General features: G+C 34.7%; 1 protein-coding gene across 1 annotated transcript in view; it reads left to right on the forward strand.

Annotated features, from left to right (window-relative positions):
- The window catches only part of DNAH11 (dynein axonemal heavy chain 11), a 179,082-nt gene that overhangs the window by 85,928 nt on the left and 71,195 nt on the right, over positions 1-21,959 (forward strand). Inside the window, exons 54-57 of the mRNA XM_015810808.1 lie at positions 3,202-3,344; positions 5,331-5,492; positions 13,513-13,746; positions 18,334-18,480. Of these exons, the coding sequence (XP_015666294.1) occupies positions 3,202-3,344; positions 5,331-5,492; positions 13,513-13,746; positions 18,334-18,480 (686 nt within the window). The remainder of the gene's footprint in view (positions 1-3,201; positions 3,345-5,330; positions 5,493-13,512; positions 13,747-18,333; positions 18,481-21,959) is intronic.

The following is a 21,959-nucleotide window of genomic DNA, read 5'->3' on the forward strand; positions in this document are numbered from 1 at the left end:
ATATCTATTAACCCTAGTAAGTTCAATATTGTGCATTGTTTTCTTGAAAAACTAGCCATATTATTTCTTGAGAACCAATATTAAGGTTATATAGCCCATAGCTATACATTCCTACTGGTTCACTTTGACCATTTTAAATGGTTGATAGATTCAACATTGCAACTCTATTGAGGTGAAAAAAAGCATAGTTTATGTGATTGCTTTAGATTAATAGTGGAATAACTGTGACAGTTTAAATACTAGCTTTTAACCAGGAAATTAAGCATATATAACACTATTTGTATTAATTGGCTACACAGAGAAACGAATCCTTGTAGTGATATTAGCCTTTAAGGACAGATGCAAGAGACCATGTTTAATGTGTGTGTGTGTGTGTGTGTGTGTGTGTGTGTTGCTCCAATCTAGGAACATGTTTTGCAGGCAGATCTCACATACTGTGAACACTATAAATTCAAAATTTTGTGGCTGACAAAGAGTTAGTGGGAGACTAGTATAGCTATTTCAGGCTCATTAGCCTTCATCAGCTAGCCACACCCTTCAGGGATTCGAACCTGGGCAGCTTGCATGTTAGGCAGCTGTATTACCCTTTTGAGCCACAGGTTCCCCCTTACTCCAGGTTCGAATCCCTGAAGGGTGTGACTAGGTGATGAGGGCTAATGAGCCTGAAATAGCTATACTAATCTCCCACTAACTCTTTGTCAGACACAAAATTTTGAATTTATAGTGTTCACAGTATGTGAGATCTGCCTGCAAAACATTTTCCTAGATTGGAGCAAAATGCAGAACAGACTGATTTATATTTGGTAGACCGGGTGCCTCACCCAACAGATAAGATATATATCTTCCCTGGTTTCTGCTGACAGGAATAAGGGGGAACCTGTGGCTCAAAAGGGTAATACAGCTGCCTAACATGCAAGCTGCCCAGGTTCGAATCCCTGAAGGGTGTGACTAGCTGATGAGAGCTAATGAGCCTGAAATAGCTATACTAGTCTCCCACTAATTCTTTGTCAGCCACAAAATGTTGAATATAAATATATGTGTGTATATGTGTGTGTGTGTATACACACACACACACACACACATACAAATTTTGTGGCTGACAAAGAGTTAAATGGGAGACTGGTATAGCTATTTCAAGCCTAGTCCCCCATTTAACTCTTTGTCAGCCACAAAAAAATTGAATTTACAGTGTTCACAGTAGTGACGTCTGCCTGCAAAAGATGCTCCTAGACTGGAGTGAAACGCAGAACAGATTGCTTTACATTTGGTAGACCTGGTGTTCCACCCAACACATAGTTATACACACGCGCACACACACACACACGTATATACATATATACATATACATACACACATATATATAACACACATATACATATATGTGTGTGTGTTTATATATATACATATATATATATATGTATGTGTATATATACACATACATACATATACATACACACACACATACATATATACTTGGAAGGCATATTTCCAAAATAAATTTCCCAAATAAAGGAAAAGAAAGAAATTTATTCATATTTAGGTTAAGTGAATTATTCTTTGCAATAAGTAAATATTTATATTTAATCATTTATTTTAAATCAATACATATTTTGTATATATAATTATAATATTTTAAAACAAAACTAATAACCCTCATAATTGTAAGGAACATTATAGCAGAAATAAGAAATTCTTATTAGATATATATGAACAATTACATGTACACTGTGTGTACCATTATTAGGCAACATTATTTTCATGCATATTTTCCACCTCCAAGCTATAGAAACCTGAATGCTTAGTAGATATAACCATATCAGGTGATGTATATTTGTCTAATCAGGGAGGGTGTGGCCTAAGGAGATCAACACCCTATATCAAGGTGTGCATAATTATTAGGCAGCTTCTTTTCCTCAAAATGGGCCAAAAAAGAGATTTAACTGACTCTGAAAAATCAAAAACGTGTTGAGAAAAAAAGACGCACATTAACTGCCAAAGATTTGAAAAGAATCAAATATGAAGCTACCAGGAACACATTGTCCTCCAGTGCTGTCATATTCTAGAACTGCAACCTACCTGGAGTGCCCAGAAGTACAAGGTGTTCAGTGCTCAAAGACATGGCCAAGGTAAGGAAGGCTGAAACATGACCACCACTGAACAAGACACATAAGTTGAAATGGCAAGACTGGGCTAAGAACTATCTGAAGACAGATTTTTCAAAGATTTTATGGACTGATGAGATGAGAAGTGACTCTTGACAGACCAGATGGATGGGCCTATGGCTGGATCAATAACAGGCACAGAATTCCAGTTCAACTCAGATGCCAGCAAAGTGGAGGTGGGCTACTGGTATGGGCTCGTATCATTAAAGATGAGCTAGTTGGACCTTTTCGGGTTGAAGATGGACTTAAAATCAACTCCCAAACCTACTGCCAGTTTTAAAAAGACATTTTCTTCAAGCAGTAGTATAGGAAAAAGTCTGCATCTTTCAAGATTTTTATGCAGGATAATGCTCCATCGCATGTATTGAAGTACTCCACTGTGTGGCTAGCTGTTAAAGGACTTAAAGATGAATAAATAATGACATGGCCCCTTTCCTCACCTAACCTAAATCCTATTGAAAACTTGTGGACCCTTCTTAAACAGGAAATTTACGGTGAAGGAAAACAGTACACCTCTCTGAACAGAGTCTGGGAGGCTGTGATTGCCATTGCATAAAACATTGATCATCAACAGATCAAGAAACTGACAGACTCCATGAATGGAAAGCTTATGACTGATATTGAAAAGAAAGGTGGCTATATAGGTCACTGATTATTATTATTTTTGAAATGTTAGACATGCTTATTTATACATTTTGAGTTGTTTGTTTATTATTCTCACTTTAACAGATGCAAATAAATGAATGAGATGGGAAATTTTTGTTTTTTATTTACTTGCATACTAATTCTGCATACTAATAGTTGCCCAATAATTGTGCACATGTAGATATTCTCCTAAGAATGTCAAAACCTCACTTTCACTTTCTTAAATATTCAGGTTTGAGGTTTATTAACATTTTGGATTGACCAAAAGCACTGTAATTGTTCAATAAGAAAATTAATCCTCCACAATACAATTTGCCTAATAATTGTGCCCACAGTGTATATACTTTTTTATTATATCAGTTTTTTGCAGCTCTTCTTATCTGTTTTAATCAAGGAGAAATTCCAGATCTGTTCAGTGATGAAGATACAGATAGTATTATTGCAGGAATGAGGAAAGAAATACATGAACTTGGTCTTACTGACACGAGAGAAAATTGTTGGAACTTCTTTTTAGATAGAGTACGACTGCAACTCAAAGTAAGAATTAAATTTTCCAATATTACAAGGAGAGCATATGTTTACTTGCATCTCTTTCAGTAATTCCTTAAGAATTTATTGCTGTTATTTCTGATTCAGAGATAACTGTAAGCTAAGCTAACCCTGTGGTTTTGTCATGTGTCTGATTAACGAAACACTTAAAAGGACTTTCAGGCATATTTTCTCCTAAAAGCATTTATTAAGGTTACAGAGACGTCAGTACAGCATGGTGGAAATGCTGAGGTCTGCTTCTCTTCCGTTAAGCATATACATTCCAAGCATTTCCCACTCCCTTACTGTAGGGTCATGGTTCACATCTTCCAATCAACTTGGAAGATGTGATTTACTTCCGGTTTCTTTCTCCTGGGCTATCCTTATGCTCCTCCCTCTTTCCCAGTTGCTGGTTTAACTATATAAATACCAGACAGTTCTGCACATTGTCAAAGCAAGAATATACAGTATTTGCAGCGTTGACAGGTTTACTGCATGTATTGAACTTAAAGGGTTATCATTTCTCAGCCAACTTGCCAATTACAATCTTCTATCCTATGATGCCTTCCGAGTTTAATTTTCTTTTTTAAAATTTCCATAGAAAGAATTATGAATCAAGATGCTGAGAGGGAAGGAAGGATAACTCTTTCACCGTCCATTTGCCTCCATATACTTCCTATGTGGAAAATTCAGCTGCAAATTTTACCAATAATCTGATATGAAAATTAATCAGAATTCGATATTCCCTAATCACTCTAATGCAATGGCAAAATGGTTTCTATGCATATTAGGATGTTTCTAATCCCCAAAAGGAGATAACATAAAATTAATTTCAAAAAATTATTAAAATGTTTGTTGGTTGCTGAATCTTTTATGGTTTAAGTGAGCTTACAGGAAGAATCTGTAAGCTGACATTGATCTCATACAAAATTTTAGGACATCTCAAGATGAGATAAGGAAAACTCATAAGTATTAACATCTTGTAAATGTGGCAGTAATATTTCCAACAGATGATCTTGAGCCTTTCTCAAGATAGCAATATGGTACCAAGAATTTGAAAAGGCTTCATTAAGTATTCCATCATAGGATAAATCCTTATTTGGTTTTTCAAATGTTCTAATGTTTCATAATTCCAATGTAAAACATTATTTTTTACAGTTTTTTAAAAAAACTTTTGAAACATACTTGCCTTGCTGTTACTTCTCAGATGTCCTACTGTGCAAAATTAGATTTCCAATAAGTCATAGGTAAAGACCATGGACTGGAGAAGATATATCAGTTAATTTATTCAAAAACGTTTGTAAGATTTTGTAGAAAGGAAAAGGAAAAATAAAAAGAGATAGTAGCATAGGAAGATTTTTTTCAAAGCATTATTGGATAATAGCCTCCTTTAAAATGTATTTCTCTTTCAAATATAGGACTGGAATATGTGGATAGATAAATATAATTTAAGTTTTGTTATTTTGAAATAGCTAGGCAATTATTCTACTGTGCAAAATTTTCTAATATCACTAGGAAGCTTTGAAGAATGGCAATATCTGCATTAAAAACAAAAATGTAGCCAAACAGGAATGGACATATTGCATCAATAACTTTAATCACGTGGAACCATTACTGAATCAGAAGTATAGAAGTGATTTATGTCAGATGGGTTGCTCTGATGACTGAATGCTACAATTAAGTTTTAGCATCACTGATTAACACAAATGAGCCTTATTAACTGGTACTGGATTGAACCAGGGAGCAACCCACAAATGCATCAAATCCAGGGTTTGTACAAAACTCAGTGCAAGTGAATAAAGCACCATTTTCTGAAGTTAAAATCCTAATTTGCCTAAATTCATTAGCTGCTAGGTAAATTGAATTCTTGTTTGTGAGTCTCATGGCAATGGCTCATTGCCACCACAGTTGACTGCATTATTCTCTTTGATTACCATGTTATGCTTCAGTCTCTTTCTCTCTCCCTCTCTTTTTTGCTTCTCTTCATCTGTACAGATCATTTTGTGTTTCTCTCCTGTCGGTTCCACATTGCGAGTTAGAGCTCGGAAGTTCCCAGCCATAGTTAACTGCACAGCCATTGACTGGTTTCATGAGTGGCCGCAGGAGGCCCTGGAATCCGTCAGCAGGAGGTTCATTGAGGAGATGCCTGGGATCAAGGTACAGAATTTCAAGCTCGTCAATCATATGCAAAAAGCAACACAGCTCTCTGTGAGATCAATAATGGGACAAGCTAGGAGAGAGAAAAAAAACCTTATTGTTTCCTCACATATTTGCCTTCATTTAAAGCTGCAGTGTTCTGTATTACAATGCAGCCAATTTCTTCAACATTGCTTTGAAAGTGTGAAAGAAAAAGAAAAGGAAATGAAAAGGAAGCAAATGTGCAAGATCCTAATAGACCTTTTGAGCTTTTACAGTATCATCTGAAATTAAAAAGTTTATGAGTTTCAATTGAAGCATTTCTCTAAAATTACATAAGTTTGGTTCTGCATATGAATATAGAAGAAACAAAACATTGTCACATAATTGGAATTTCCCACTCCTAACTTTTAAAAGAGTACAAAAATTGTGCTCAAAATTTTTATCATTTTTTAAGTAAGCACTTGATATCAGAACGTTTTCGATCTTTTCCCATCAAGTGAGAGAGTAGTAGAAGTGCTTTTAACTTTTTATCATATGGTAGTAAAATTAATTAGAAAATAATCAAAATGCATTCATGCTAACCTGTAATATTAAAAAAATAGGAAGTGAGAATTTAACTTTGATGATTAAAATGAACACTTACAATTGAGCTTGTTTTTTACGATAATATCCTGTATAGTTTCTTAAGAGTAATTATGATCCAGCTGGAAAAATGTTCCTAAATTCTATCTGCTACTCTGCAAGATTTTTAGTTAGATTCAATATCTGATTTCTTCCTGGACCAAATGGAATAAAAAAGTACTTTAATTAACAACAAGTTGATTAAATATTAAAGAAAAAATAAATATGACTTGATGTAAGTTCTGATGACAGAATAATATAAGAATAGAAGATTCATTGTTAATACAGAAGAGATTCTTCTACTGTAAAGCCAACAATTGTAAAACAACAAAATGATGCTTTCTTTCTTTATGATAAACAAACCAAATGAGAATCTAATTAAAAACATAGTTAATGTTTTAACTTGATAGAGGAATGACACAACTGGTTGCATACAAGATCTATTCTGAAGCAAAACAGAAGAGAATTGGCTAAGGAGAATGGTGCTAAATTCTGTGTTACTATTCTTTAAAAAGTGACAAACACAATCAATGGGTAGAACTCATAGCAAACCCAATAGCAAACCCCACAACGGAAAATCTGTTACTTATTGTTCTTTCTCCCTTTGCTAAGTATCAGTCACAACCAATATAATTCCTTCTTTTGACAAATGCCAATAGGTCTCAATACTTTTCATTCCACGTAAAAGTGAAAGCACAGAAAAATTTAGAAACAGTTTAGTAGTTAGATCTTTTTCTTTTTTCTTTTCTTTCAGTCCTATACTTCTGCCAATGCTGAGCAACAAAAAAGATTCTGTAAGATTAAAAAGAGTGACCAATGACATCTACTGGCCATAGAGAGACTTGTCTTTATTTTCCTATACCATACTATGCAAATAACATTTCAAAGATTCAGAGACAGTATTGTAGTCCTATCACTTCTGGGTCTATTCTGCTCTATTTGGTTCAAATTATATCCATCCAAAGTCAATTAGTTAGTGTGTATGTGTGTGTCCATAAAATTAATTTTGTAGAAATGTAATTAGAATTATATATTGTAACATCTTTTTCATAAAATGGATACAATGAGGATCGATGTAACTAACTGGTTGTTCTACGTAAAATGATAGAAAATATTATTTAAAATTATCACACATATAGAACAAATTTAGTTGAAATATAAACAGGATTTCTAAAAACACACTTTTTGACTCTCTAGTTTTTAAAAGTTGTTTGAGTTAGACATGAAAAATAAAGCCATTGCATGAGCTGTTAAAACTAAATTTTTAAAACAAAGAATAGCATTAGTCTTAAAATGGTAAATGCATGCATACTATTGCATTCTTTGTCATGCTATGCCCCTATACTTGTGGCAGTTAACCAAGGAGAACCTTCAGTTGTAGGAAATGTAATACCCTAAAATTTTGGCCAAGAATGCAGCTAATGCAGAGAAGCTGAATTTCACAGAAACAGTACAATATCCATAAATGTGCAAAAGAACCATCTTCAGAATATTTCTGTTCACAGCATCTTTAAATGGTATTTCAGAACCATGGGAATGCAGATAATGGCAACTTCAATATTTGACAACCTAAAGCAGCTCTTTGAGAATTTTATTATTATTTGTGAAAAATTGGCCTTCCCAGTTATAAAAATCAGGCAATAATAGTAAGAACTATATAAATGTATGCATACCATGAACCATACGAATAATATGGCATTTTCTCCATCCTCCATCCTTTATAATACAAAGTTTATAATAAATAAAAGAGAATATTTTTAAAAAAAAACTTATTCACATAGCACATAGTGAAATTATGGATATGTACTACAAAGTATTATAAATTATATTAGTGATAACTAAAAATGGATTATACAAATTCACAAAAAAAAGTCTATCAAAATGAAATTTTGCTTCAGATATGAGTGGGGAAAAGATGCTTTGGAGAAGGTGGGATTGCTAATATAAGACTTGTTTACAACGGCTTAAAGCAGTTCTTCCTGGATTGTGTTTTCATGCTCAGACCTTTTTCTTGTATTGCTTTTTTTGCGGGAGGAGGGAAAGATATGTCCATGTATATGCATGTGTGGCTATGTTTGTGTGGAAGTAATTTTTCTATGAAGGGGAGCATGGTTAATAAATACAGATGGAGGAATCAATTAATTTTATAAATGGGAACTTTACAGACAACTAATTTTAATCAATATCTATTAATCCAAATAATACATTATTTCTTAGAATATGGCTTCTGCTGGATATACACAGAGATCTTATATATGTGTATGTATGTATGTATATTCGTATGTATGCATGCTGTGCATGTATATACAGTGTGTATATGTGTATGTGTATATGATGTGGGGTGTGTGTGTGTGTGTGTGTATCATAGTATATATGAATTCAGCTTTAGTTAGTCAGCAGTAATGTAACTTGTTCTAAACATATTTTGGAGATAAATAAATACAGTTAAAAAATCTTGCTATCCCAATCCTAATATGTTAGGCTTAAGAGTTCTGATTATTTAGGCTTTCTCCTTTCTATATGGTTTTAATTGGGGGAGGGGGAAGAACACAGCTCATTATGCAGATATCCATCCATTATGTCAAATTACAATTTAACAATAGTATTATATGAACAATTAATATGTAAATCATCTCAGTTTAGAAACAGAATTTTTCAACAAAATCTTTCCTGAGTGCATTAACTCGGTACATAGATTTTGATAATCTGATGCGACATTTTTCATAGACACAAACACACACTGCTGCATATTATGTTATTTTTCTCATGGTTAATATTTTGAAGAATTAAGATTAAGTTGTACAAAAGTAGTACCAGAAGAGACAATGTAAAGTTGCTAAAGTCCAAGCTATATCTTCAAGAATTGTAATAAGATTGTGAAATACAATAACTATTTTATTACTTCTTGAGTTGGATACCATCTGTTAAAATTATATTCAGTAGTATTACTAGTTAGTTATTAAATTATCATTCCCCATTTTCATTGTTACTATTGCTATTTTTTGAATTCCCAAAGTGGAGATTATAGTTTCTTCATTAATTTCTTCAATGGTGTAAGAAAGAAGCCATACACTGAACTAGAAGATGAAGCAGCACTGCCTGCTATATACAAGCCAACAGCATTTTCCCTGTTGTTCTTAATCTCAGATTAATTTTACCATTTGAATTTTACAAGTAGAAACTGAACAGAAAGTAGCAACAGGTTCAAGTAGGTCAAATGGTGGGAGAGGGAAGAAGCAAGTTTGCTTTGGATAACCTAGAAAAATAAAGGAATTCATTTCTAGAAAGTATCCACAAGAGAGTGTGGCTTAGTGAACATTGTATTGCGTGTAAGGATTTTTACTAGCCTATCCGAAAGATGGGATTTAACTATTGCAAGGAAAAAAATAATGTCTCCTTTGTGTAGTTTTCTGTCAGCTGAGGACTCATTGATGTGATCTGGCTTTCTCTCTTAATTTATACAATTTATCTATTGTACACTGATTTTAAATATCTAGGGGAAACCATTTATTTCCATTTGTTAAGGACAGTTGACCACATATAATGGTCATTAGCGTGCATAAGCTACATTATCCAGTAAACTTGAGACAACAGATTCAAGATCTATAATTACATTCATTAGTAGAACCTTCATTCAACTTCTAATTGGTCCAACCCCATGATTTAAAAGCCATAGTAACTGCATGTATTGAGAGGCTATAAAAGCCAAACGATGGTGGGACATTTAGGTGGATTAAATTGTACATAAAAATCAAAAAAGTTGCTGCCAACTTTGTATCTTATCCTCAAATCAAAGAGGAAAAATGTGCCCATAGGCTTTTCATTTGAGTGTTTGGGCCTATCAGTTTATGACATTGCTGGCAGAAGCCCCACATATGCAGTAGTGATACATGGATGGAAGTTATTTCAATTTCAAAGCCAAAAGAGAAGCTTCTGGTCTCAGTCCACAAATTTTTGCCAGACTAGCAATTTTTCCTGCATATTATTGGATGCAATGAGTTTCTTTCTTTCTTTCTTTCTTTCTTTCTTTCTTTCTTTCTTTCTTTCTTTCTTTCTTTCTTTCTTTCTTTCTTCCTTCCTTCCTTCCTTCCTTCCTTCCTTCCTTTCTTTCTTTCTTTCTTCCTTTCTTCTAAATTAGCTAGATTATTTGTTCACCTTATTAACAATTTGTTAACAATGGTGCTCAGGATGCAGAATTGTATGCCATACATAGCTGTTGATGTTGGATCAATTTTTTTCTTTAAAAAAATACATATACTGCACCATTAACATGCATGAGGACATATATGAAAGATCATCCATAACTCTGTTAATATCTTTTATTCAAATTTCATACAAGAGAGATAGAGCCATGCAGACTGTTTCAATTCTTAAGTTTGTAACTGTGTTACATTAAATTTAAAGGATGGTTTTGCTTGTGTTCAGCTTAATACAAATGATCAATCGTCCCTCAAACTATTCTAACTGCTACAGAATATGGCAGAGTGAGACACTGAAGATGCATGGTGGGTCTGCGCAAGATCATTTGATCAGGTGTCCATGACCGTCTTACTTATCATTAAATACTTTGTTTAGATACTTGAATATAAAATGGATGGAAAATTATTCCTAAATATTGATTATCATTGCTGGATCTGTTCATGCTACATGGAGATGCTTGAAAAATGTTTCATTTAAAATATGTATATTTCCTATTATACCGATCATTTTAAAAAGAATAATAGAAATACAAGCATTATTGATTATAAGTTTATCCACTGATATTTAATATTTCTAAATTAAATAAAAAGGAAGAATACAAGATTTTACTTCTAAAGAAGGTCAAATTAGCCATAATATTATTTGCCTTTTGGTTTGATAGAGCTGATCCTGAAAAAATAAGGTGCAATATTGAACAAAACACCACCAAAACCTTGGAGATAACTGAATAGTGGAATAAATAATTTATGCTAATGAAATTACTGCAATTAGTAGTTCCACAATGACCCTTTTAGAAGACACAGCTGTTAATGTCAGGAAGTGTTGTCACTGCTGACCTTATCATAAGAGAAAGTGACAAATTGAAAATGCAAGGAAGACCAATCATCAAAGAGGTCTGCTCAGAACGATTAGAGTTTTGTGAAAAACAGTGTGAATTACAACCAGCTGCTCTTGGGCTCAGCAGCTCAGCATGCACCCCATGCTGTGCCATTTTGTTAAGCTTGATAACAATAGTTATTTTGCCCCATTGGAACAAGTTGTCTCAGGCCACTTCCAGCTCTACCGGAACCCACCTCTTTCCTGGCTGATTTACAAATAAAAGTGTTACCAAAAGCTTTTCAAAACTGCTACGTAAATGTCTCTCATAAGGATCATGGCTGGGCAGAGGCCAGCAATTCAGGAAGAAAGTTCTCCTTGTTAATACATGTCTATATAGAGAGACAGTGTGTGCAAAATAGAAAGTGATAGGAGGAGTAATTTAACTACTTAAGGTCTAGCAAACTTTGCTTTCTGTCATTTTTTTTTCTAACATGCATGAAACATTTCCATTCAGAACTGAATGTTTAGTCACTTTGCATCCAAGTCATGTAATCCTTATTTCAGTTTCAGTGCCATTATTCTAGTTTAAAGGCAGTTCTTATTAAAGAAACCATGTTCAAAAATAAGTTTTGTTCCAAAGATAAATTACAAGTTGTCTAAATGAGCTTCTTTGTAATATTAATTATGTTGGCTTGAAACGTTTAGCTATATCAACAATCACTCATGAATAATTTTCCAAAAGATCTCTAAGCATTATTGACAAAGCTTTGGTAAATTATGTGTGACTTTCCTAAGAGTTGCTGTAGCTCATTTAATTCATATTAATTGATTTTTAAGTTTCCCTTGATTAATTGAACTGCATACATCTTGAACTGAGTGCAATAAATAATCATTAAAATGAGGGAGATGTGATTCCACAAATTAGAAAGTTAACTACGGTAGAAGTCATAGAGGACAAAATGGAAATTGCTTACATGTATACCGCAGCATTTTAATGCGTTACTATATAATAAAATGAACATTTTGGAAACAAATAGGTCAAATTTTCAAGATTTTCAAATATTTCTTAAATAAATGTACAACCTCTAAATGAATTGTGCTATCCTTCTTTCATATAGATGTATACTGTGTAAAATGTAGTTTTAGATTAAAGAATCAGTAGTATTGTTTTTTTATTGTATTAGTATATGTGTTTTTCTACTTGGGCTATTTTAATGTGTAAAATAAAGCTATATAATTGTTTGAATTAATCAGCAGAATGAGGCAGAATAACAATCTGACCAATAACTCCATCAGTCCCTTATGAATTGACTAGTAAAAGGATTTGTGTTCTGGTGATGGAATTAAGCAGCAGCCTTTGGTTTTTTTTCTGCTGTCTTCTACTGGACATTAGCATGTTCTATTGGTCTAAAGAGGCTTTCATGCTTTCTCAGATGTAAACTACATTTGGAAACACTGGGTTTTATTTATTTATTTTATTCAAATTACATCAGTTATGGGGAGGGGGGATGCTGCTAAGTGGAATCAGAGCAAGCAAATAGAGTGGAAACTTAACCATTTTCTTCCCTGTCAATGCTTGAAGAACATCTAGAAAATAATGAATTTTTTCCCTCTCTATGCTTGCTCAGATCCCATTAACATCTCCCCATTGAGTGTTGTAATTTGCATTCTAAAGCAGATGCATATGTTTAATCCATGTATTTTGGCCCTAGCTCTGACCTCACTCCAATTAATGGGGTTACAACTCCCATCAATTATGCATTGTTTGGGAATTCCAAATGTAGCATGGCTTTTACAGATGAACTGATGAGAAATTCTTTTTTTAAAAAAAGTTTCTGCGAGATCTTGTGACTAAACATTTGAGGTTGATACCAATGTCATCTGTTGACCTTTGATTAAACATATTATTTATCAATGTCAATATGGCCCTCATTGCTTTCCACAACTAATTTTCTTTGGAGCTTATATTTGGGGGAAGATGGCTTAGAGATGCTGGATGGATAGATAGATAGATAGATAGATAGATAGATAGATAGATAGATAGATAGATAGATAGATAGATAGATAGATAGATAGATAGACAGACAGACAGACAGACAGACAGACAGACAGACAGACAGAGTAAGATAAGATGACATTTGAATCTCATAATCCTCAGAAGAATGGCTAATGATTATATAGATTATATATGATAGTCTAATGGTCTAATGGGAGTATCAAATTGAGAACCTTGCCTGATTTCCAAAATGGTGCCTATGAACCAAGGTCTGAATGATAATAACTGCCACAATATCTTGGATATGAACACAGAGGGGTATTTATTGTGTCTAGTTTTGTACTTAGTCAATTCAATATTTTTACCTCCAATTTAAAATGTATTTTATATTTTTACTTTCAGCCACAGTTATATGACTCCATTTGCTATTTTATGGCATATGCCCATGCTAGTGTGAATGAGATAAGTGCAAAATTTCAATTAAATGAGAAGAGATACAATTATACAACTCCTAAGAGCTTTCTAGAGCAAATAATGCTCTTCAAGAATCTTCTAGAGAAGAAAATTCAGAAAATTTTTCAACATAAGGAACATCTTATAAATGGCATTCAGAAGCTGAAAACAACTGCTTTTCAGGTACGTCTATGGATAATAAATAATATTTTTCTGCTGTTTATTTGGAGTTATAGTTTTATAATTATTCAAAAGTATTTAAAACCAGAATTATCTTTAGATCCAATGTTAAAAAACTCTTTCAGAAATGAAAATGTTTTTTGCCTAATGTAATGTATAGGTCATCTGACTCCATCCCAGCTCTGGCCAACATGCAAAATAAATAATTAACAATAGATACAGAGATTGTACAAAATAAATATCCAGAGACAGAATGACCATACTGCCAAACAAATAACCCAAAAGGTCTACCAAGTGCTTAGTCTGGAGAAAGACTCAGGTTTTAAGTGTCATTTACATATGATCAAAGGCATAAACATGGGGGGGCATCATTCCAGAAGGCAAAAATTAGGATAGAGAAGACCTGTTTCTTGTGTCCCAACAAGGGACTTAATAATCAATGAACCAAAGCATGCCATTTCTGAAATAGCCACTTAAAAAACTAGATCTTATGTTATGAAGGTTTTACAGGCAGTAACCAGCATCTTGAATTGTTCCTAAAACCCAATGAAGAAATATCTACAACATCTGTATCTGTGCTTATTTGGAAACTATTTAATCAATACAAGGATGGGAGTAGAGTAGAGTAGAGTAGAGTAGAGTAGAGTAGAGTAGAGTAGAGTAGAGTAGAGTAGAGTAGAATAGAATAGAATAGAATAGAATAGAATAGAATAGAATAGAATAGAATAGAATAGAAACGAAACTTTATTGTCACTTTAAATTTACATAATCAGCATACATTAAAATGAAATTTCATTGCATTCATCTCTCAAAAAATACCATTATGCATACACACACATATATGACATAGAGAAACAATACAGTCTAGTTTGAATGTATCCATATACTATGAATTTACAAGACAGATGGCATAAGAAACAAAGCTGTTACAGAATCTACTAGTTCTGCTATAAATACTTTGAAATCCCCTCCCAGAAGGGAGCAACAGAAATAGAACATGAACTGGGTGTGTGGGGTCTCTAACAATGCTTTGAGCTCTAAGCACATAGCACTTATAAACAGTATAATGGGAATAACAGGAAGCGAGCTTCCTATAATCTCAGCTGCCCTTACCACTCTCTGTGTGGACTTTCTATTTGAGGCACTGCTACCACCAAACCAAGTAGTGATGCAATTTGTTAAAATACTCTCAATCGTGCCTCTGTAAAAAGTGGCCAGGACAGAAGGACAAAGATGTGCTGTCCTCATCTGACACAAGAAATGAAAATGCTGGTTTGCACGCTTCACTAAAGATAATGTATGAAGAGACCAAGTCAGATGTTAGTTATTTGCACCCGCAGGTATTTCATACTACTGACCCCCACAGCTGCAGCCTTGATACAAAGTGGAGTATGACTATGCCAACTCTTTCTAAAATCAGCAATGATCTCCTTTGTTTACTAAACTGATGTCTAAATCAGTGGTGATGAACCTATGGCACCCGTGCCAGAGGCAGCACGCAGAGCCTTCTCTATGGGCACGCACGCACGCAGCAGGGACAAGACTCCGCCCTCATGCCCCATTGCATGCAGATGATGCTGTGGGGCGTGGGCGGAGGGCGTGGCCACCATGGTACTGCAGGGCTTCCTGGGCAATCTGCAGCGGGCTGTGGAGGCAGTAGGTGACCCTGTAGGCAGGCAGGGTGGAGAGGTGGGCAGGGCATGGAGCGGGGTGGTGGTTTTTGGGCACTCGATGTCTAAGAGGTTCGCCATCACTGGTCTAAATAATGTTTAGATTATAACTTTCACAAATAAATGTGCATGCCTGTTAACTAGCCTGGTTAAAGCTGATTAGGTTTGCTCCAGTAATATTTGCAGAATATCAACCACTTTTAGAACATACAATGAAGATATTGAAGTTGAGTGTATCTCCGTCTCTTACCATTGATTATCAACAATAAAGGAACTAGCAGTCAGGAAATGTGCTGAAGACTAGCATATATGATACTTGATAAAATAGCAATGAAACCTTGGAAAAGTTATTCAAATGCTGTAATGTGACTATATCTACAAAGATCAGAATCATGCAAGCAATTTTTTCACTATGATTTTATATGAGAATGAAAGTTGGACTTTGAAGAAGCTGTACTGATATTTTTGAACTTCTTTAGCATCAAAAGAAGAAGAGGCTAAAGAAGCCTCTTAAGATATTGTAGGTTGCCAAGAAAATAAATCAATGGATTGATTGGAGGCACAAATAACAGTTGATTGGAGGCACAAATAACAGACTCAAATTATCTCACTTTGAATATACTATGTACATCATGCATGCCTAGCTCTCTAGAGAAAGTTGTATAATGCTGGAAAAGGTAGAAGGAAACAGAAGAAGAAAATGATCAACACCAAGGTGGGTGGATACCATTGCAACAGCAGTTAGGTGCCCAGATAAAAAATCTGGTAATATAGGTTGGAGGCAGATCATCCTGGAGAAAATGTATATGGTCACTAAGAGTCAACACCAGGGTAATAGCATACAACCATTATCAGTGTTTGGAGAACCTCAGATTTCTTATATTTGATCTAGTGCAGGGGTAGGCAACCTTGGTTCTTTTATGACTTGTGGACTTCAACTCCCAGAATTCCTGAGCTAGCCATGCTGAGCGGAAAGGGAGAGGTTTTCAAGCTGAGCCATGCTGGCTCAGGAATTCTGGGAGTTGAAGTCCACGAGTCATAAAAGAACCAAGGTTGCCTACCCCTGATCTAGTGCTATGTGAAAAACAAAAGCCTTTCTTGTCTGAAAGGTGCTTTTTTCTTCAAAAGGCAACTGGGCTGTTTTTTTTTCCTTGAGGAAGAACAAGAAAATGTTTCACTTCTCATCCAAGAAACTTAATCAGTTTTGTGACGGAGGGTGGAGCGGGGGGAAATGGAAGGATAGGTACAGACAGTTGAGATTGGATGGTGGGGGGAAGCGAAACGTTTTCTTCTTCCTCAAGGAAAAAAAAGTCCAGTTGCCTTTTGAAGAAAAAAGCACCTTTGAAACAACTATGACCTGGATGAATGAGAATCTTCACAGGCAAAGAGCCTTTCTTTTAATATATCAAATAGTAACTAGTTTTCAATGAACATGAATAAGAATTTATTCTGCTCATAATTTAATGTGAAAACCCCAATCCCTAGCCTATTTGCAAATGTGTTAATGTGCACAGTTACTTAAATGTAATCTAGATTCTACCACAAAAAATGCACAAGTAATAAGAAATATGTACAGTATATATTAGTAACTACCAAAATAAAATCAATATATATGTGATAATAAAAATTGCATGCAAAAATATCTATTAAGGAAAATTGCTTCCAAAATTAAAATATTAATGAAAATATTAGAAACTTTAGTAATTAGTAATTTAATAAAAATGCAGATTTAACCTTCTGCAATATTCCAGACTTTCACTACCTCTGAATGTAGAATATCAACAGCGTTTGTTGTACCTGTTTTCCAAGAGATACTGATAAAGTTGTGTTAGACTGTTGCTTGTGTAGGGGACAGTGGGGGGTGAGTGGGTATATATACCCATGTGTATTATTTGTTCTTCACTGGATTCATAATTTCAAGCTAGTAATTATACAAACAGGAATCTATGGAATATAACAAAATATAAAAAAGAAATGTTTATTTTCAATTTCTAAAACAGCAGACAAACACATTTATGCTGCTTAGACAGTGGTGGGAATCATATATGTGAACAATCGGTTCTCTGTGTGGGTGCCTCTTCCTGAAGTGCATTTTGGGCCTGGGCAACAAAAAATTAGCTACCGGTTCTGCTGAACTGGTGCGAACTGGCTGAATCCCATCACTGTGCTTAGATGTATGTACAGGTAGTCCTCAACTTACAACAGTTTGTTTAGTGACCATTCAAAGTTATAATGGCATTGAAAAAAGTTGACTTATGACCATTTTTCACACTTAGAACTGTTGCAGCATCCCCAGGGTCACGTGATTTACATTTGGATGCCTGCCAACTGGTTCATATTTATGATGGTTGCAGGGTCCCAGGTCATATGACCACTTTTTGTATGCTCCTGACAAGCAAAATCAATGAGGAAGCCAGATTCACTTAACAATCATATTACTAACTTAACAACTGCAGTAATTTGCTTAACAAATGTGGTAAGAAAAATGTGGCAAAACTCACAAATTTTTCACTTAGCAATATAAATTTTGGGCTCTGTTGTGATTGTAAGATGAGGACTACTTCTATAGGTAACATGAACAGGAAAAGAACAGGTGTCCTATAATAGCCATTTTCAAACCAGCTAAGGAGGAGAGTTCAAATTTGATTCCTGCTCTGAATGCAGCCCTTCAGGAAGCAATCAATAGTTCTTCTTAGCCTGCTGTTTCAAGAATGAGCATTTCAATGTCTTATCCGCACTGTCTGAGCCTTGAATAGTGAATTCATAGGCATGCTTGGATTGCTTCCTGAAGTTCTTATCTGGATGGTCTAATGTGTTTGGGTGTGTTATCTGAAGCCTAATGTTTGGTAACCACATTTTTAAAAACTGCCTACGCTGAATTTTTTTCCTTCAAACAAATGCCTTTGCTGTTCTGCCTTAGGTAGAAGACTTAAAATACAAACTTGCTTCTCAAGAAACAGAACTGCAACTGAGAAATCAAGATGCTGAAGCTTTGATTACTAAGATAGGGCTTCAGACTGAGAAAGTGAGCAAGGAAAAGGCCACTGCTGATGCAGAGGAGCAAAAGGTCAGTATAATTCCACAATTTAGTCATGTTGCGCTATATTTAGCACAGAACAAACCTTTGTAGGTGAACAATTTTGAACACCTATCTCTCCAGGGAGCATAAAATCTAAAGAATTATTATACTTACTCATGTTTCAGCATTTCACACCATGATTACCACTTGACCTTTCTTTACATTATGCATTTTTCCAACCTTTTAGTTCTTTTAATGATATGAAAGAACAATAAGTATGAAGCTCATTCAAGCATATAATGGATGGGGATCTTGAGAATCAGACTAGTGTGCAATACATGAAAGGTCAGAGACTCATCTCTGAGCACTTCAGGGTTTTTTTATTTTTTTAGTTCAATTGAACAGTTCAATTGTTCTTGAAGTTCATTCCGTTGACTTGCATCTTCATTTTCAAATTTTGCATTTCATGATGTATTTGCTGAGGTTCCAAATTCATTGTTCAGATCCTTCATCCTTCTGCATATTCAATTCATCTTGCTTAAAAAAATAAGTTATTTTTAGCCTTATTAATCAATTCTATTTTAACCCCAAAACTATATATAAATTGAAAGCACATTTACAAGCTAACCTATTTTTTAGATGTTTGCTACTGTTTGCTAACAAATAGCTATTTTCACACAGGATTCCAGAAATTTTTGGATCATTGTGAATGAAAGAGCATGAAGCTTGTTAATTCTTGCTTTAATCTGTTCTACTATTTCAGTCACTAATAAATTAGAAATGATTTCTTTACAACAGATGGGTTAAAATGTTTAGGAAGGCAAGGATTGCAGTAGCCAGGGTCACAGGCATATTCATATTAATACACTCATTAATATACATATACATATTCCTCCATATTTTAGAATAATAATAACTTTATTGTCATTTTGAATGTATACTAATCGGCATACATTAAAATGAAATTTCATTGCATTCAGCTTTCAAAGGGTTACCACCTCCGATATACATTACATAAATATGACAAAAATAAATAAATACATTTATGCATATATCCACATATATTATGTGACACAGAGAAACAACAGTCTAGTTTGGGTTATGTATACATGTGCATGGCAAGAAAAATGAATCTTGCGAGTTTACTAGATGGATGGCATAGGGAACAAAACTATTACAGAATCAGGTAGTCCTGCTATAAATACTTTGAAACCTCCTCCCAGAGGGGAGCAACAGAAACAGACCATAAAGTGGATATGTGGGGTCTCTAACAATGCTTTGAGCTCTAAGCACATAGCGCTTATAAGCAGCATCCTGAATACCAGGGAGTGAGCTTCCTATGATCTTCTCAGCTGTCCTTACCATTCTCTGTATGGACGTTCTATCTGAGGCTCTGCTGCCCCCAAACCAGACAGTGATGCAGTTTGTTAAAATGCTTTCAATCATGTCTCTGTAAAAAGTGGCCAGGGCAGAATGAGAAAGATGTGCTCTCCTCATCCAATGCAGGAAATGCAGATGCTGGTTTGCATGCTTCACTGAGGATGACATGTGAAGAGATCAACTCAGATTGTTAGTTATCTGCACCCGCAGGTACTTGATACTGTTGACCACCTCTACAGCTGCATTCTTGGTACTGAATGGAGTATGCCTATGCCGGCTTGTTCTGAAATCTACAATGATTTCCTTTGTTTTATCAACATTTAGAACCAGGTTATTTTTATTTCACCAGTCCACCAGAGCCTTCATCTCTTCCCTATAAGCATCTTCACTGTCATCCTGGATAAGACCCACCACTGCCATGTCATCAGCATACTTCACAATATGATTTCTGGCAGATTTGGCACAGCAATCATGGGTCATCAAAGTAAATAGTAGCAGACTCAGGACACAGCCCTGTGGAGAACCCGTACTCAAGGAGATGGAATTGGAAACTTTCTTTCCAGCTTGCATAACCTGGGGCCTATCAATAAAGAAATCAAGTATCCAATTACATAAAGGAGTCATTAAAACCTAATAGGCCCAGTTTGTTCACCAGATGGTGAGGGATGCTTGTGTTGAATGTTCAACTAAAATCCACAAACAGCATTCGCACATGAGTATTCTTCCCCTCCAGGTGTGCCAAGCTAAGATGAAGCACACAGGAAAGTACATCTTCTACAGAGTGGTTTTTTCCGATAGGCAAACCGTAATGAGTCAAATGGAGGGAGAAGGCATGAAACCATGTAGTCCTTTACAAATCATTCGCACATGAGTATTCTTTCCCTCCAGGTGCGCCAGGCTAAGATGAAGCACACAGGAAAGTGCATCTTCTACAGAGTGGTTCTTCCGATAGCAAACTGTAATCAGAACTGTAATTTTTGTTCATATACTACGGTTGTTTTCTGTTACTTGATGACCAATTGCCAATATTTTCTGAAAAGGACTGTGGCTTGGTGAATTGTGGATTGGGTTAAGTAGCATGCAAAGAAGGGCAAATGGGAACTGGCTTAATGTCAGACCTTTGGTAACTGCCTACATTAAAAAAAAACCCTCCCCCATGCCTGAATTTCCCAGAATTCTTTTTAGTCAAATTTACAGAGATGAATGATTTACAGTACAAAACTTACAGCAAGTAAATTATTTTTCAGTTTAGCTCCAACATTAAGCTTATATTTTCTGAGTCTTTATGGTGTATCAGACTGAACTAGGCTCTCCCTACTATATTTATAATAGGGAAATCTATAGTTGGATGTTTTGAATTTTTGTCAGTATGAATACCAACTCTAAGATCTAAGATATTGTTCTTGCCATATTTCTGTCCTTTTTGTATCCTATCCTATTAATTCTTCTCCATTCTTCTTTTCTCTTTGCCAGTGATTCAATTCAGATTAGAAGTTTGAGGCTGCCAAACTAGATGATAGGGGCAGTTTAGTTAGTTTCTTGTTCTTAATGAGAACAAGAAACTTAATGAGAACAAGAAATTTTGAGGTAGATAATGTTCCCCATGGGCTAAACTCTAAATCAGTAGTACTAAAACTAGACAACTGTGGAAAACTCTGTTACTTTAAAACACCAGGTCCCCTATCACCAGATTGTTCTGATGATTTTAGGAATGTTAGGGAATGCTACTAGAATATTTCCAAATACTTCATTAAGTAATTAGACTCAATTCATGATGTGATTAACATGAGATAATTACCGTGCTGGGACAGTTTGCAAGAGTGAGAATGTTTTTCATGAGTCTAACAAGTACTGTAGCTCAACATATTTTATTTCATCTTTTAGTTTTTCTAAAATATGTTTATAAATTGAGTTTGAATTGATTATATCTTTCTATATAACTTTAATTTTAGGCTGCTTTAAAAATGTGCTGACTACTTTACACAGATTAACCTGCATGTTTTAAACCAATGTAGAAAATATTATAAAACAGACATATATTTTTTGACTGTGGATCCATAAATATCTTCATGTTATATAATTTAGTAGCAGTGGGTATGTTTTCTCTTCATTTTATAAAATATGCCTAGGCATCTTTAGACAGTCCA

The sequence above is a fragment of the Protobothrops mucrosquamatus genome, unplaced genomic scaffold (genome assembly GCF_001527695.2).
Source record: "Protobothrops mucrosquamatus isolate PMUCROS unplaced genomic scaffold, P.Mucros_1.0 scaffold21, whole genome shotgun sequence".
NCBI lineage: Eukaryota > Metazoa > Chordata > Lepidosauria > Squamata > Viperidae > Protobothrops > Protobothrops mucrosquamatus.